The sequence below is a fragment of the Augochlora pura genome, chromosome 8, assembly GCF_028453695.1.
Source record: "Augochlora pura isolate Apur16 chromosome 8, APUR_v2.2.1, whole genome shotgun sequence".
Taxonomy (NCBI): Eukaryota; Metazoa; Arthropoda; class Insecta; order Hymenoptera; family Halictidae; genus Augochlora; species Augochlora pura.
The window spans coordinates 5,358,433-5,375,677 of NC_135779.1; the positions used below are offsets into that span (position 1 = coordinate 5,358,433).

Sequence of the window (17,245 nt, forward strand, 5' to 3'; positions counted from 1 at the left end):
AACACGACACACGCGACACGCGCGCGCTCCTGTCCTCGTTAACCGGCTAACGATATTTCAACGTCGCGACGGCAGCGACGATTAACGTCCCTGCAAAATTGTGACGCAGAACCGCGCGAATTTACGGCCGGCCCGGCGCAATGTCCGCTTCCAGTCGGCCGTTTCCGGAAACCAAGAGAGAGAGAGAGAGAGAGAAAGAGAGAGAGAGAGAGAGAGAGAGAGAGAGAGACGGGCCAGGCGAGAGAGTGTGCGTGACAGCGAGCGAGCGATAGAGAGAGAGTGAGAGAGAGAAAGAGAGCGATAGAGAAATATAGAGAGCAAGAGAGATATAGAGAGAAAAAGAGAGAGAGAGAGTGTGAGAGAGAGAAGAATTCCGCGCAGCTCGATACCTCCGCCGTCGCGATTCTCGATCGTCGGGATCCTCGATTGTTATCTGCCCCGGAGTATTCTTATCGAGCCGATAACGCCGAGATCGCCCGCGCTGGTATCGATTCGCTTGCTCGCGATCACAGATTACGAAACCGGAACGAATAAATAGCAGAAAGTCCGGCCGAATTTATGGACAATCAACAAGTATTGTTTGCTTCGGCGTTTCCAGTTGGAACAGCACACGCTCGGCCTCGGTGTTCCGTTCCATCGGACCCGTCGAATCATCTGTTGATAAAAATAGAATTTATTCGACGCTGTCTTTCGCAGTTTCTAAAAAAGAAAAACGACGTTATTAGTCGTTTTATTAGCGCCCTTCGATGACTGACTAGATCTTTTAATCGCGTATCAGAGCGTCTCATAAATCGATCCTAAAAGTCGAATGAAAATACAAGATAGAAAGGAGTGAATATAAATAGAGACTTTTGTATTTATTTTTAAGAGTATTAAAAAGATTACTAAAAATGGTGTCTTATAATTCTTGAGATCTTTCCAACGATCCAGCAATATTTCTACACACCTGCCTTTCATCTTCTAAATATATAATTCCTATAAATATATATCCCTAAACATAGAGAAAATATATCGGTATTATCATATATAGAATAAACGTCATACTTGTATTTCGATTTTTATAAATGTTACGACGGAAAATAGCATCACAGGTAATGCCGGTATTTTTATACCAGTATCAGTGTACCCCGAGTGATCATTGATCCTTCGAGGAACGCCGTCGCACAATTGCCCACGGTTCATCGGGATCCGTTCGCGGGATTCGCGCGACCGAACGAAAACAAATCCGCGGATGCGCCGAAAGGAGAGAAGAACGCGCGCGCGCGAGAGAGAGAGAGAGAGAGAGAGAGAGAGAGAGAGAGAGAGAGAGTGGTTAGGAGTGGACCGCCGCGGACCGCAAAGTGTTAAAAAGAGTCCCGTCGCGTCTCTCGGTCTCCGTCGCTCGAGCGGGGTGCAAACGATTTCAAGGGTCGTTACGTTCCCCTCGAGTCTGCGGTGCAGCGAAATGCAGCAAAGTGAAGCAGACCGAAGGACATGGGGCCCGTTCCTCCGTCTTTCTCGGCTCGTTATTCCGGTCAGGGACCACCTCCTGGCGTGGCGGCGGTCCTCATTGTAGGACAAGTAGTCGACGACTCTCTTTTGCCTCGGAGGGTCGGGAAAAGCAACACCGACAACGCCGAAGGTCGTTATGAAGCGAAACGAGGCGCCTACCGATCCTCTTCTTCTCGCTCGCTGCGGCTGCCGTCTCCCCTCCCCCTCCCCCTTTCTGCTCGCCCCCCCCTTCTAGGCGCTCTCACCCCACCCGAAACCTCTCTTCTTTCACCCCCGCCTGCATTGTCCGGTGGCCTCACCCCGGGATACCTACGGCCTTCTTCCTCCTCGTGTTCGCGTCCATTTCGCCTAATCTCACCCTCGGACTCCCGGCCACCTTTTGTGACTTCTCGATGCTTCACGAGCCGGAACTTTTACCCTCCCCCCGTTCGGGATCCTCTTCTGTTTTCTCGCCGACCTACTCTCTACGACCTGCGGATTCATCGTTTTGGGGCCCCCACGGACCTCTTGTTCTTCCGTTTTCCGCTCCGCGCTCGACGGCCTTCGGCTTCATTTGCGTGGCTACGGTGTCTTAGCGCACTGTGTTCACGGTGAACGTGTACCGGAGATTGACCGCGAGAATGAGAGGATAGGATTTATGGAGATTTTTCTTTGTTTCTCGTGTGGTGAAGAATGAAGGGAATGAAGGGACTTGTTAACTGTTTTTAGGAAAAATATATGAAATTGTTCACTGTGGTCCGTGGGTAGGTTTTCTGTTAAGTATAGTTCCTAGTCTTGGTCATCTTAGGATTATTAATCTTTATGCTAATACTACCACCATCGAAACGATTGGTTTTGCAATTTAATTCTTAGCCTTTAACCCTTAATCCTTCGCACTCGGAGCCATTGTTAGTCCAAGTTCAACGTTGCCACGCAATTTAAAGACGCGACACGCTCGCGCGTCCAACCTCGTTCCCGCGCCTGCAATCACGAACCTCCGACGTCTTGATACAATTTTTACGAAACTCGGCGCCCTACACACGGGATCTTGGTTAGGGGCGCCCGGTTGATAATTACGAGCAGTCGCCGGCTAGTTGGATTATTGATTCGATTAATTTTTCACGGACAACGGGAGGGAAGGCGCGTCCCTCCCGCGCCGCCCGCAGTCGACCGACAATTACAGGCAATAGTTGGCGAGCAACAGTTCGCGTACGATAAATCACAATGTTCGAGCGTGTCTCTCGGGCTATCGGGTTCTGGAAAACGGTACTCCGATCGATCCGCGCCGCGTCGCGAATCCACAGTGTCATCGACTCTGCCGCGAAATCGTGTGTTTACACGGGAGCCGGTTACGTTCTTCCCGGAGCTCGTCGCCGCCGCCGCCGCCGCGTTCTTCCCGTTCCCGGTGCTAATCGATTTTTCTTCGTTTTGACCATCGATCGCGTCACCTGGGAACACCTGGTGCTTCCTGATGGAGGAACGACTGCTTGGTACAAAAGCGGAAAAACCGATGAGCCATTTATTACGCCAATCGAAGCACTTCTTGAATTAAAAGGAAAGACTGTTATCGATTTTGTGATTACCTCTTCTTGCAGTTGCCGCGAAGGGAGACCGCGCTGTTCGACGACCGCGAGCGACGTGGCTTCATCCTTTGACCCGCATTCGTAAGTTCCAACAAACGATATATAGAATTATTATGATCTATACAATTCGTCGATGAAGATTAAAGTTTTTAAAGTGGGAAATCGAAGATCAAAAGGAACTCTTTTTAAACCTACCACGGTCAAAATAAACCGGTTTCTAATTTTACAATATTACACAATCTTTATCCGAACAAATTACATTATTGTAGCAAGCTTTATAACCAATGCATACAATATCACTGCTCGATAGGTTCAGTGTTAAATATTTCATTTCTGTCTCATTTCCAGGCGATCCGTTGCTTAAATAATTTTCAATTTAAAGTTGCCTTTTTTTTTCAACATTATTCCATGAGAATATAGTTCGGCATAGGCTGGTAAATAATCGCCCGATTCCGCGGAATAATTCGACAAGACGGCGGAGCAGAGACAGGCGAAGGCTTCGCGACGGAAGAACACGACGGCGAAGGGGGTTAAAGACTCGTAAAGTCGAGCGAAGGAAAGGGCGTCGGACGGGTCAACATGGCGGAGAATATAAATCTCTCGGCGTCGTTCTCGGTGGCGGCCACCACGAGCGCGCCGCCGAGTATTCGTGTTCGTGCGAGCAAACGAGAAAGAGAGAGAGCGAGAGAGAGAGAGAGAGAAACACGATGCCGGAAAGCCGTAGGTGGAGACGCTGCGAACAAGACTTTCCTGCCATTGTTGCTGGAGCTGTTCGCAACTTCCATTTCGAAAAGCATCGGCCGTCTGCTTCACGGAAGTTTCGGCACGCGGACTCGTCGGATCGACCGAGTAGCTTCGATGTTCGAGGTAACCGGAGTCGCTGATCAGAGTTACAGTACACTTTGCGACCGCGTAACTTGTTGATTAACCTCGTATCTTAACTTCGCCGACCTGACTCCGTGATTTCTAATAACTCGTTGAATACGATAACTTGTACTTCTCTATTGGATTCTGCTCTTTTGATATCGATATTTAAGTAGTCGGGTAGATTTAGATACGGGGACTTTTTTACAGTGTTTTATTCTTAGGAATGATATTTAATTTATGGTAAAAATGGAAAGGTACAGTTTGTTGATTGACGGTGCGAAGGTAAAGAGAGCATAGTTTTTAATATGATCTATAAAGGCGGAAGTTTGAAGCTAGATGAAACTTAAATCTACGATTTTAACTAAAAAGACACATCTAACATAATTTATTGATTTAAAGTGTAAAGGCAGTCACGATACAATTTATCGACTTGAATAATAAAGACTGAGAAAATATAATTCGTTCACTAAAAAGCGGTGAAGGGAGCTATAGAACATAACTTCTTGATCGCAAGTATAAAGGCAGACGAAACTTAATTCGTCGTCTAAAAAGACACATCATACATAACTTTTTCATTTGAAGCGTAAAAGCGGCCAGAACACAATTTATCTCTTTAAACAACAAAGTAACATAAAACATAACTGGTTGATGTGAAATCCGGAGCGCTAACAGCACAATTCCCGGCGCTCCTACAAATGCGCCGCTTCCGAGGCCGCGAGCGGCAACAAGATCAATGAAAAAGGCATTTGCACGTAAGCGTCGACAAACGCTGTTGAGAAAACGGCCGGCACGGGCCGGCGAAATAGGAAGTGGTCGTGCCCCCGGGGAGGACCGGCGTCCGCGTCGGTCGTTTCTCATTATTCGAGTGTCCTCGCGGAAAGGCTCCCCGGAACTCCGGGGCTCATTTAGGAAGCACGGACAATTCCGCGAACAAGCGGTGTGCCGGCGTGTTTCACGGAGCGATCCCGACCCGGGCGAAAACACGCGTTCCGAAAATACATGGCCGGCCCCGCGTTTTTATTATTCATAAACCCGGCCGGTTCCCCGGCGGCGCGCGAGAGAGCATTTTTGACCCGCGCCGCCGACGGTACGACGGTACGACGGTACCCGGGGCCGCCGCGGGAATCGTCACGTACGCGGGCCACGTACACGCGCGTCCCGTGGAACGCGGAGAGGCGCACCACACGGGTCCTATGCGCGCTGACCGATCCGCGTTGTCGCCCGTGGAGACACGCGTGCGTATTTCGTCGCGAACGTGTTTGTTTCGCGGACGCTGGTCCGCCGCGAATCGGACGGGACCGATTCGAGAGACGACCGACAGGGGGGCAGCCGCTGAATTGACGAGCGAAAACGCGTCCGCGGTGCCGGTACATTTATTAATGCTAAGGATTGTCACGCGAGTACATATGTTCATTTCGCGATGACTTCGGCGTTTGTCAAACCCGATGGAATTTCAGTTTGCTAATTCTGTGGCTGGTCGCGAGAACGCAGTCCTCGTTTTCGAGATAGCTTGACGTTCCGATCATGTAGTTTTCCGACCGCAGAGAATTTGTTTTACGATGATTTTTCTGGGAAATATGATACAGTTCAATTAATTCATTAGATTGCTCTGACTTTGTGTGACTTTTATAGTTATTCCGTGTCAGTCAACGTGATAGCAACTACATTGGCAACGTGTAATCGTTTTAGCGACTCTGTTGATCTCTTTTGCATCTCTCGCTGCACATTCCTCAATTTTATGCGCGCTAGATCACCCTTAACATTTTATCAAATTACGATAATAATAATTATATTCTGGAACTTAGACATCTACTTCCTGATCCTGTTATTCTCTATTCTAATGAGTTATACCTGCTACCATTTATTCACCTTCTCTAGCTTCTCTGTTCGATAGTTATCCTAACTTGGTAGCACAAAGATTGCACCGCCTTGAAGCATTGAAGCAAACAAATAGCTGATAATAATAAATAAAGAACTATCAACGAATAAATTACCATCCGAAAAACCGTGTTGCTCGGATCAAGATACTTCTGCCGAGATCGCGGCAACGCGGGCAAAACATTTCCGCAACTTAGCGTCCGTCAGAGAGACGTCCCGACATCTGGGAGCAACAAAACGTGTTCCGCGGGTAGGAAGACAAGGGTACCACGGTGGCGGATGAAAATGCAAACGTATCCGCGAGCGGGCCTCCCTCGTTCGCTCGCGCCGAACGGCGAGAGGCAATCCGGAACCGAGGCGAAGCCTTTTTGCAGGATAAAACGAGGTCCATAGAGTCGCGGGGGGAAGCCGGCGACGGGAAAAACAGGTTGCAAAAAAATCCAATCCGGTGGATGGAGTTCACCGGCGCGTCGGTGGCGACAGTGGGGGACGACGGTCCTCTCTCTCTCTCTCTCTCTCTCTCTCTTTCTCTCTGTCTGGAGACCGTTCTTACGGGACTGTGGTTGAACAGGGACGACGAAAGCTCGCCCGGATCTCTCGAAGGAGGGAACCGGCCGGACGGGAGTGGAACTTCACGGTACGACCCTCGGTTCCGAACCGAACGAACACGGAGGGACGAGGATAGCTGGTGTGGTGGCAGCGAGGTCTACGAGGGTGTCGAGGTGCCGGCGGAGAGGCGGGAGGGGAGCTCCGAGGAGACACCTTGAGCGATGAAGGGGGATGCTAGCCGCGAGACGAAGCCGGTGGACGCGGGGGGAAACGCTGAATAAGGGGACGGAGGAACGAGGAGGATGCTGCGCGGCTGAGGTGGAGGACTATCGATGGTTTCAGGTGGTTGATAAAACTGTGAGCTTCACAGTAAAAATGTGCAGATAAAGTACAAACTTGTAGACTTTAAGAGAATTTAAAGTTACGATTAAATTGAGAAATACATTTTTATCGAACTTGCGTTTCTTATACTAAACACTTTCACTTTGCATAAAGCTCGAGTCTGCTATTATTAATCTAGTCTGCGTCAACATAGAGAAGGTACGAATAAAAGGAATAGCTATAAAATAACTTTACGGTAAAATAAGAAATTAAAAAGAAAAAAATCTATTTACAGAAACAATTAATGAAGTAGGGGGACACTATCGGCGCAGCAAGGAGGCTGCTTCCAACGCGACGGTCTAAATCATCGCTAAAGGGAGCGTGAAAATCAGGAGACGTTGAGATCTCGAGGAAAACGGGGAAAGGTTATGACGAAGCGAGGAAAAATCCGTGGAGGAACTAAGAGGATCGTAAATAGAAGGCAGAGATCTCGGCCGGGGGATCGAGGGGGGAGGCCTGCCGAAGGAGCGAGAGAGAGAGGAGACACGTTGGCGTAGCCAGAAGGAAGAAGGAGAGGTCGGTTTCGCGATGAAGTCGAGGAGGAGGCACGACGAGCGCGTGAGGGATCGTTTGACTCGGGTAGGGGTCTCGCCGAGGGGTCCAGGGGGATCGTTATCGGATCCTAGGATCGCAAGGCTCGCACGTACGGCAACCGCAGCCACGACGACGACGACGACGACGACGACGACGACGACCACGCAGAGAGAACCCGAAGCCCCGTTCGCGTTCGGGCACTCGCGTGCATTCGTGCGCCACGGCCGTTTTCTCGCACGGCTCGAGGCTGCGCTGGCACCCTGTCCGACGCCTCCCCCGCAGCCCAGGCCAGCGCATCTAATTAGAGACAGGATGAATTTCAATCAATTAGAACGCTCCGTCTCGGAATGCGACGGCCGTGGACTGGTTGCGTAATCCTGGGAGTGGGCTTCGTGATCGAAGCCGCCGCGGCGCGGCGAGCCAGGAGGAATTGCTTTATTGGTTCGCTTTTCGAGTGTGCTCGGCGTGTTCGCTGACGGTTTAGAGACACTCGTCACGTACGGTCTGCGACGCTATTTTGCATCGTGATCCGGCCGGGGTACGTTGTCATAGAACCGGCGTTGTCCCGGGATTCTTTACGGTGGAAAACGCGGGCTCTGGGATGTTTGTTCCGATGGCCTCTCGGACTGGCGCTCGCGCGCGCGCGCGCCCGCTCCTCGCCTCGCTGCAATTTACGTTGCCGCTGTAATTGCTAGGCGTGTTCACCCAAGTGGCCGCCTTTGATCGAAATAGCGCACGATGCGTATCTCGTGGTTATTGAATTGGGGGCGACATGCACAAATTAAGGGAATAGGAAGCAGAAAGAGAACCGATCGATAAGTTGAAAGCCGCTGACTCGCTATTATGAAAGCGTCAAGGTAAAGAGACACCAAGAGAGAGAGAGAAAGAGAGAGAGAGAGAGAGAGAGAGAGAGAGTGAGGCTTGTATCTCGGTGACCATTCCATCAAACAAAGCACCAGCGACCAAAAGGGAATCCGAAAACGCGTTGCGAAAACACAAACATCCCATCGATTGGTGGTTTCTGAAAACAACTCGGCTTTAATAGACATCCTCTTCCGCTATCCGCAAACAGGCAGAAGGTCTCCGGGAGAGAGCGTCACCCCTTCTACCCGGGTCTCGAATAAATAGAGCCGGGGGGACAGCCCCTCGGAAAAAAAAAGAAGGAATGACTGGAACAACCAGGAAAGTCAACACGGGGCCGCCCGAGAATCCAGTTAGCGTCTGATCCGCGGGGGTGAAGCTGCGCCTTGGGTGTACCAATAAATCAACAAGTACGCGGGGCGCGTACCTCTTCACAGTCTGTTGGTCTCGCGTCCGCGGATGGGTACACCGTCCTCCTCCTATCGGCGTGTGTGCACACAGCCGCGCGGCGCGAGGGTTTACGGGCGAGCACGCGCGGACACGTGGACAGAAACGGGCTGAAAGAGAGCTAAAAAGGGAGGCCGTGGTCTCTCCGGGGCGGTCATGATTTATCTCGTCGACGGCCAACGGGGCCCCCTTGGAATTTCTGGTCCCGATCCGAGCCGAGCCGAGTCGATCCGATCCGATCCGCATCGGCTTCGGAGAGGGCTCGGCCCGCGACCGCGACGGACCGAGAGAAAGAAAGAGAGAGAGAGAGAGAGAGAGCTCGATCGACCGGAATACGTCGACGGAACAGAACCGATTCTTGTTGCTCGTCGTCGCCGCCGTCGGCCCATTTATCGCCGGCCGACAGATGTTTTCGTAGGCCCGGTGAAAACCGTGAGCGATTCGCTTCCTCGCCCGCGGACCCGTCCTCCTCCTCCTCCTCCTCCTCCCCGACGATGACTGCGACGAATCACCGACGCGTTATGCGCTTGTTAAGCTCTCTCCATTTGTGCAGAACAGGAGACGAGTCCGCCGCAGATGACAGCGCTACGTCAACGCGCCCGCCCGCCATCGTGGTCACCGGTCTGGACATCTTCCTTTTTTTTTTTTCAGCGGAGATTATCGGCGATTCGCAGATCTTTGCGCAGATATCGAGACTTCTTTTTTTTTTAGAAAAATTATAGTCCCTCAGACGTTGCTGATTTCGTTGATTAACGATATTGGTTAACAAGTGAAAATGCCTTAAAACATCATTTTGATAAGAAAATTGAGAAAATCAAATTTGCCAATAATGCTTTAGAAATACGAAGATACAGTCCTCGCGTATTTCATTACCGTTCCGTGCAAAACAGGTCGATGATTTACAGATTGCCTACGGCATGGCGGGCGAACAAAAATTTCGTGCAGAAAATCCGATTTCTCGGGACCCACCCGGCGACAGATTAAATTCACGGGACAACGCCCGGTAATTAGAATAAATCGGAATACGGTGAATTCATTTGCAGAGGAAATATTTACGGCTTGCGCGGTGTTCCTCGTTCTGCTTAGCATCAAATCGGTGGCCGTGGCTCGTCCCGCGGAAGGCCCCGTCGCACGATAATCGCGTCGGTGCCTTATTTGCATAATAAAAGTCCAATTAGCAGGGCGAATCATGTGTCAGTGGGAAAGAGGAATAGCACGGAGAGAGGCCGTACGGTGTAGGGACCGGTCCTGCCGGGACCGGAAACGTCGAATTTGTTTTTGTTTCCGGCGTGCCGCAAAGTCGTACGGCCGCGATCAACAGGTGACCAGTTGAATATCGGGCGGAACGACGTTTCGGCGATCCGGAGGGCCGCGATATCGCGAGAAATAAAACGTGGACATCTTGATCAGCCGGTTGTTGTTGCGAAGGGACGGCCGTGCGACGCGGGCCCCGGCAGTCGGTCTTATTTATTCGCCATTGTGGATGCCGTCCGAGCGGATTCTCGTTTATGAGATCGGAGATCGGAGGGTGCAGTCTTCCCCCCCCTTCCAGACCGATGCGATTTTAATTGTCATTTTGCGGGACGTTCGGTAAATGCAGGTTCGCCGGTAAAAAAGAAACGTACCTTGGAGCGTGTATCATCGCTTCATCTTTGTATAGTACAAATCGGATTGTTAGCCATTTAAGCTGAGAAATTGTCGTCTGGAATTTATCTACGACGAATACTTTTAAATCTGTTGCTTCCAGGGTTAGCAATATTTGAAGATCTTTATTAAGTTTGTAGCAATGATGTACGTCGAATTGTCTTCCGATACTAGTCGTGATATGCGTTAAATTAACCGTGTCACTACGATAGTGACTTGGCGGCAAGTTAACTCCATCACGCCGATTCCAACGACTTGAAAGTCACTCCGTATCAATTAATAAAAACTTGACACGACTGCTATTGATACAAAGTCAGTTTCACGTCAAGCCACAGTCATTATCCTTTAGACACGGCTGAATTTTGCGCGAGGCTGTTACTTTGTACAACAGAGTTCTACGCGAATTACGATGCGGCGCTGCAATATTCGAGGAAAAGAATATAGGTGCGACCTAGACCTTGGCTTCTGGCGTTGAGATATCAGGAGATCTTGCGGCGACTTTAATTTTGTAGAGCGCGAAAAATGGCGACGCGAAGGACCTCGATCGAAGTAATCGGGCCATGGATTCATCGACGAATTCAAGCTCCCCGCTGCTCCTGGGAATTAAGAGCGTCGTAAGAAAGTCTCGCACGCTTTAATTACCATTCAAGCCAGAGGGCCAGAGGGAGGACTGGCTCATGCAAGTATAATTCCCGGTCGGTCTCGCGCTCTTCGTTCCCTTTCTTTCTCCCGCTCTCTCTTTCTTTCCCTCATTCTTTCTCCTTCTCTCACCCCCTCTCTCTTTCTCTCTCTCTTCCTCGTTCTCTCATTCCCTCATTCTTTCTCCTTCTTTCTCACTCTTCCTCTCTTTCCTCCCTTCTCTCTTCCTCTCTGTCTATCTTTTTCTCGATCTATCTTTCTCTCTACCTATCTTTCTCTCTATCTTTCTTTCTCTCCATCTCTCTCTCTCCGTCCAAGTCCTCTCCTTCTCTCCCGTTCCGTCCGCGCGGCCCTCATACGAGGTCTCCGTGAACGCGCGACGGTCCCGAACCGGCGTGACGTGCACACGAAAACAGCGGAAAACTCGCTGGGGAAATGTGTTCGGATATCGCCTCGTTTCTCGCTTGTTGATCCCCCGCATCTTATTTGGCTGGCTTCGCGCCCCACGTCCGACTTTTTCTCTCGTTTTACACTGGCGCGCTCGCTGCTCTCCCGTGTTTCCCTCCTCCTCTCTCTCTCTCTCTCTCTCTCTCTCTCTCTCTGCAAACAGTTTCCCCGTTCCCCGCTCCGGCGTCATGTGATTTCCATATGTTTTCACGGCGACGAGTCCGACTAATCGCTGGTACGCGTCTCGGTATCGTGGGAGCAATTTTCAGATGGCGACTTCGACTAGCGTCGAGACTGTGCCGTGCTCCTAACAGGTCGCACTTTTTACTGGAGATATGCAAAAGGCGGTGGAGGTCAATGGTTTTGATTCCGTTCAGTACCGTACTTTTCTATAGTGTCTGGAATTTAAAATATCTTTGTGAAATAACGGAAAAGTAAACTTGGAACAAATGTTATCTATAAAATTATTCGCGACAACCAGTTGCCTTTTTTGTCACATTGGACAATTGAATTTAATTGAATTTAATTGATCGTACCAAAAAAATTATACAAATAATTATGCTAAAGTTATACATCGTAGAAAAATCACGAAGAATTTATACAGCGTCGTAAGAATGCATTCTGCAGCGAATATCCTAATTTCAAAATGGTGAATTATCTTCCAATGTCACGCAATCGCAGTCTGCAGCGAATTGCCTAATTCAAAAATGGAAAGCTGCCCTCCAACGTCACGCAACCGACCCCCAAAAACGCAATCACGCCAAGGAAACTTTAAAATCTCGCGACATTGTTCGAACGAATGATCTGCAATCAGAAACGTGTTCTGCAATCGGCGGTGCGATCTCGGAGCCACGTGAACTGCTCTCTACGGTCGCGCAATTCCAAAAAACAGCGTGCTCGTAAAAAAGGTGACCTACGATCTCGTGGATCTCGTCAGGGTACGATCCCCAATCAGGAGCATCGCGCTTCAATCAATGTTACGATCTCGGAGTCGCGTGAACCGGAGGAGGTGCGCCGACTCGCAGACAATTACCTAAACTGAACGAAATATTGTATTTTTTATAAAACAAACCAATTGTCCTAATACTTTTTAAATGGTATACGAGTAGTCGGTGTACGATCTCCGATCGGAAGCTCGTCCTTCAATCACCGTAACGATCTCGTAATCGCGTCGGCCGCTCTTCACGGTCGCGCGGCTCCAAAAAGCCAGCCCGCTCGCAAGCAAGATGATGATCATCTCGCGGAGACCCCCGTCGTCGCGAGGGCTCGTGAATCGTAGACGTGTCCCGCTGTATCAACGAGTCGCCAACGTCGATCGGCCGAGCATGGTCGGTCGGTCGGTTTTCCCGCGATAACGAGACTCGGTTATGCGGATGTCCGTGAAGCAGATTGTTGGCCGGGCGCGCGTTATGCCTGCACGCGAGTCTCTGCGCATGCGACGCTGCACGGCGTTGCAGTGAACGAGCACACATAAACGCACACGTGGATCGGGGACGACCCATTTAATGGACACACACATACACACACACGCGCGTCCATGTGCGCCCGCGTAGAGCCAGCCAGTTCGCTATTTAGCCCGGCCAGCACCGTGACTAACTGGAATCTCGAGATAAACGGCATTCCCCCGGGCTTATCTGGCCCTAACCGTGGTCCAACGCGACCGATGACCCGGCCTGATAGAAAAACCGCGGCGTTACTACCTACGGTTCCATCTGTGCCCGATGCGCGAGGAAACGGGAACCTGCTGCCCTGGCCTCTGATCGCGAAATGATGCCGTGCCCCGCACCGTGATCCGCGGACCGACACTTTGATTTTTATTACGACCGCTCGAGATCTCCGAGCCGGGCCGCTGATCCGCGAAGCGGAGCTTGTGACCCCTTCTATCGACGAATCGTAGGCGTCTCGCGGCCCCTCGATGACGAACTTTCACGTTTCATCGTTAACTGGCGCGCAGCCGAACCTCGGCTGGCCAATCGTGTTCGACGCGACACGATTTATTCGGACGTAACAATTTCTTATTCGGACGTAATAATTTCTTATTCAGGCATTCTATTATAAAACGCGCCTTTTTAGTACCTGTTTTGTTAAGGAACTGTGCAACTTCTTGCATTCGTAGTCTTACTCTTTTATCTATAAATATAATTTTAATATTTTATATTACTATTTTATATTAATATTTTATATATAAAAGAGTAAGAGTAAGATTATATTATATTTGTAGGCTTTTATAACTAAAACTTCGTTACAGTGAGAATAGTTAACGAGAGTAGTAATTAGATTAGCAATGGACTTCTACTTCTCCCGTTTCTCGTAACGAGCGCAGACAATTTTGCATAAAAATTCGCTGGCTGTCGGATACGCTTTGCTCATCGACGCTGATCGCGCAGCTGCTTGGGTTCAAAATGCGTGCATATTATTATGAACTGCACCACAAGGTTTTCTTCATTCTTATGAAAAGATATCGAGTGCTATGGTCACGAATAAATGACTTCTTTTTCTACGAATATCGTAGGTATTTTAGTCTATTTCTATGCTGATAGATTGCCGATTTTGTGCACTTTACAAAGCCACGGATGAAATATTATTAACAATACAAAACAGCTTTCAGTGTTATACACCGTCTAATAACGAATATAAAATTCCAAGCGAAAGTAACAGTTCGTTTATGTAGAATCCAATAAATTCCTCTGGCATAATTAAAGAACAGCGTTGTACCAATTACACGGTCCGCATCGACCAGTAACACCATAGAAGGGTTAAAACGCGAAAGCGGGCCGGGTCGTTAACGGTCCCGGTTGATCCCGACCGTCTGCGCAAATAAATCGAGCAGAGAAAAGCGGCTCCATGTCGTGCCGAATATCCAGTGAATGCTAAGTTCGTCGAATATTGCGGCGGCTTGTATCCGCAGCAGCGAGCACCAGCAGCAAGCAGCAAGCAGTCTTCTGCTTTCGGCGACTCATCCGCGACTCGATCGAGCGTTCGGAATCAGGGCCGAGGCTGTGCGATTTAAACCAGCAAGGCGATCTTTATTACGCGCGCGGAACGAAAGTACACGATGACGATGCGGAGCGGAGCCGAGCGCGCGCGCGCGCGCGCGTTCGCGAGCTCTCGCCTTGGCTCGCTGCCAGCGAGAGATCTCGCAGGGCTCAGCCTCTTCATCCTCTTCCTCGTCGTCGGTATTCACCGGGCCTGCCCTCTCCGCCGCCCGCCGCCCGCCGCCCGCCCTCCCCCCTACCCCACCCACCCCGCCGGCCGCCCCGACGTTTGCTCCATTCTTTCGTCGCCCATTCTTCCGGAAGTCGATATCGAGGAGTCGTGCAAGCTCGCGGTTCCTTTCCAGACTCTTTCCCTAATTTCTCCCGTCGACCGTGGTCCGCCGCCGCCACCGCCGCCGCCGCTGCTGCCTAACCCTTTCATCGGCTTCTCGAGAGCAGTCGAGGATGTCTATCTTGACAATGTGGCCACGTTGCTTTGCCTCCGGTCGAGCCAATGCGAAACTATTCAAAGACGGAATCTCCGGCCGATGGAGAATCAAAAGGGCAAGTTTCCACCGGTATAGCCCAGTTCTTACGGCAGTTTGCTGATCCGATCGGAGAACGGACCGACCGAGATCGCGACCATCCTCGACGGGCACGTGCGAAAGTTTATCCGGCGACCGCTGGTACGCCAGACGTATTTCCCAAATTCCACCATTTAAGTTAAATCTATCATCTGAACGAGTCTCGCGATTCAACGAAGACCGAATAAATTAAAAAGTAAGCACCAGAAATAATTTGAACAAGACAAAGCCTTAAGAATCGGGCAGCGATACTAAGGAAAAGGGATGCGAACAAAACGCCGCGGAACGAACTGAAAAGGCGGCGATGAGCTCCGCCCGGCTAAATAATATCGTGAAAGGAGTAAGAAGGATTTTAAGAAGCCGTAGGAACAAAACGGGCGGTAAGGCCGGCAGCTAATCGGTAAACGAGCCCGGTTAGTAACGAAGTTCATCCTGGAGGAACGAACAGAGTGACGATGAGCCAGAATAGTAGCGGAAGAGGCGCACGGACATCGAGGATTCAAAGCGATCCCCCGTTGGATCGAAACGGACTGGAGGGAATTGGCGGTGATTTAAATTGGCTGCCCCCTCGACCCGCCGTTTAACCCATTTACCACCACGCTTCTGAATATCCTCTCTCTCTCCCTCTCCCTCTCCCTCTCTCCCACTCTCACTCTCCTCTTCGCCGCAGTTTTTTTTATCCCTCTTTTCTTTCCCTACGCCCGTTCGCCGAACTTCGTTTGCCTGTCAGCCGCGTGTGTCCCGTTTCGCGCACAGCTTTTCAAGCGATTCGCGAACAGGAATACACAGCGCGCACAATGGAACAATATAAAGGACCGCTGGAAACGAAATGGAGGGGGGGGAGGAAAAAAAAAAGGAAGAAGACGGAAACTAAAACGGCGGGGCGGACGGCATAAAGAAATTCGAAATAATCAATGTAAAAACGTGTCGGGGACCGTTTGCGGGTCGATCGCCGCGCGGCGAAAACCCGTTCTCCGTTTTATCGGAGAGCTGAAATTGAAATAATGGAAGTCGCGTGACGATCGCGTTCCGACGTGTTCTCTCTCGTTTTCTGATTGAAATCCGACGAAACATTACCGCCGGGTCACAGAGATCTACGAGTTACATTTCAAATAAATTTATCGCCTAAATTTTGCTTAACTCCTCGCTTCTAATACAATAATTTAAAAATATAATTTCACCATCCTGGATCATCGTATACTCGGCGTCCAGTATATTGAATTACTTCGTCGATTTCATTCTTCCCGCAACAATGCGGCTTTTTCGAGGAACAAAAAGTGTCGAGCGTGTTCGGTGCTCGACGTGTCAGCGGCGAGTTTAAAATCTTAAAGCAACGTGACAGAATGGTCATAGTATTTCTATCGCACCTGTACGGTGAAATGGACGCTTCCACGATATCGTAGTAGGACTATGAAACAGATCCTTCAGGCCCTAAAAGGGTCAAAAAGGGAATTCCTGTATGCAGGAATGAAAATCTCTTCTCGCGGAGGTCTCCCGTTGAGAGAACAATGGAAAGAGGAAAAATTCTGAAAGAAAAGAGGACGAAGGGGGTGAAAGACGGTTTGGAGCAGGGCGGCGAGGGGTGACACGACCGGCCCTGGGCGACGCGGAGTCAATAAACGCGTGTCGTGCAGGACTCGCGAGGGCGGACGCGTGTTTGAGTGGAAAATGAAATTTTCGGGGTCGGTCCCTGCTCGCCCACACCCCTTCCGGGACCTGCCTCGGAATGAAAAGTTCATCGCTGGCGGGCGGGGGTCCCGCGCGGTTCTCTTCAATCACCGTGATTCTTCTAATCGCTGTTATTTATTATGCAACGGCCGATCTCTATAATTACCGGCGACCAGACTGTCATTACGCTCGGGGCGCCGTTAAACCCGTTTCCATCTTACCGGCGTCCTTTAGATAGCGACGGCGATTCCGTTAATAGGACCTCTTTTATCGGCTACTATTACACCGGTGTCGCGTAAAGTGTAGCACGGCTTTCGGAATTGTTAAAATGCTGTAAATCGTTGACTGTTGCCCGGGGACGGGGCGTAGGGGTGGGTCTGGTTATTAACCGCGTCCCAGCGCGTGTACACTTTGTAGAACATAAGAGGCTGTCTCTGTTACGCGAAATTAATAGCGCCGTGCTTACGATCGCGTCGTGAATTAACTCTTTCGATGCCGAAGGAAGCGGAGCAGATTGCAAGAGACATGGTTCAGATGCAAATGACTTTTCTCTTTTAATAATTGTAATAAGTTGGAGACAATGTCTTAAATTTATTATTACGTGTATATTATTATCGAGATCATACTGTAGCACTCACAGTCATGTTACAAATCACATAACTTGTTCGTGACATTTATAACATAAAGTTATGAGTAGCGCAAATTAAACATTGTGCAC

General features: G+C 50.0%; 1 protein-coding gene across 5 annotated transcripts in view; it reads left to right on the forward strand.

The window, feature by feature from the left end:
• The window catches only part of LOC144474598 (uncharacterized), a 93,358-nt gene that overhangs the window by 61,043 nt on the left and 15,070 nt on the right, over nucleotides 1-17,245 (forward strand). The window contains exons 4-6 of one of the 5 annotated variants that reach the window (XM_078189651.1): nucleotides 3,066-3,134; nucleotides 6,370-6,887; nucleotides 6,964-8,144. The exons of 1 other annotated variant lie outside the window; for it this stretch is intronic. In XM_078189651.1, the coding sequence (XP_078045777.1) occupies nucleotides 3,066-3,134; nucleotides 6,370-6,565 (265 nt within the window). In that variant the 3' untranslated portion in view covers nucleotides 6,566-6,887; nucleotides 6,964-8,144. Of the gene's footprint in view, nucleotides 1-3,065; nucleotides 3,135-6,369; nucleotides 6,888-6,963; nucleotides 8,145-17,245 lie in introns of those variants that run through there. 3 more of the 5 variants (XM_078189653.1, XM_078189654.1, XM_078189655.1) reach the window with 3 other exon arrangements.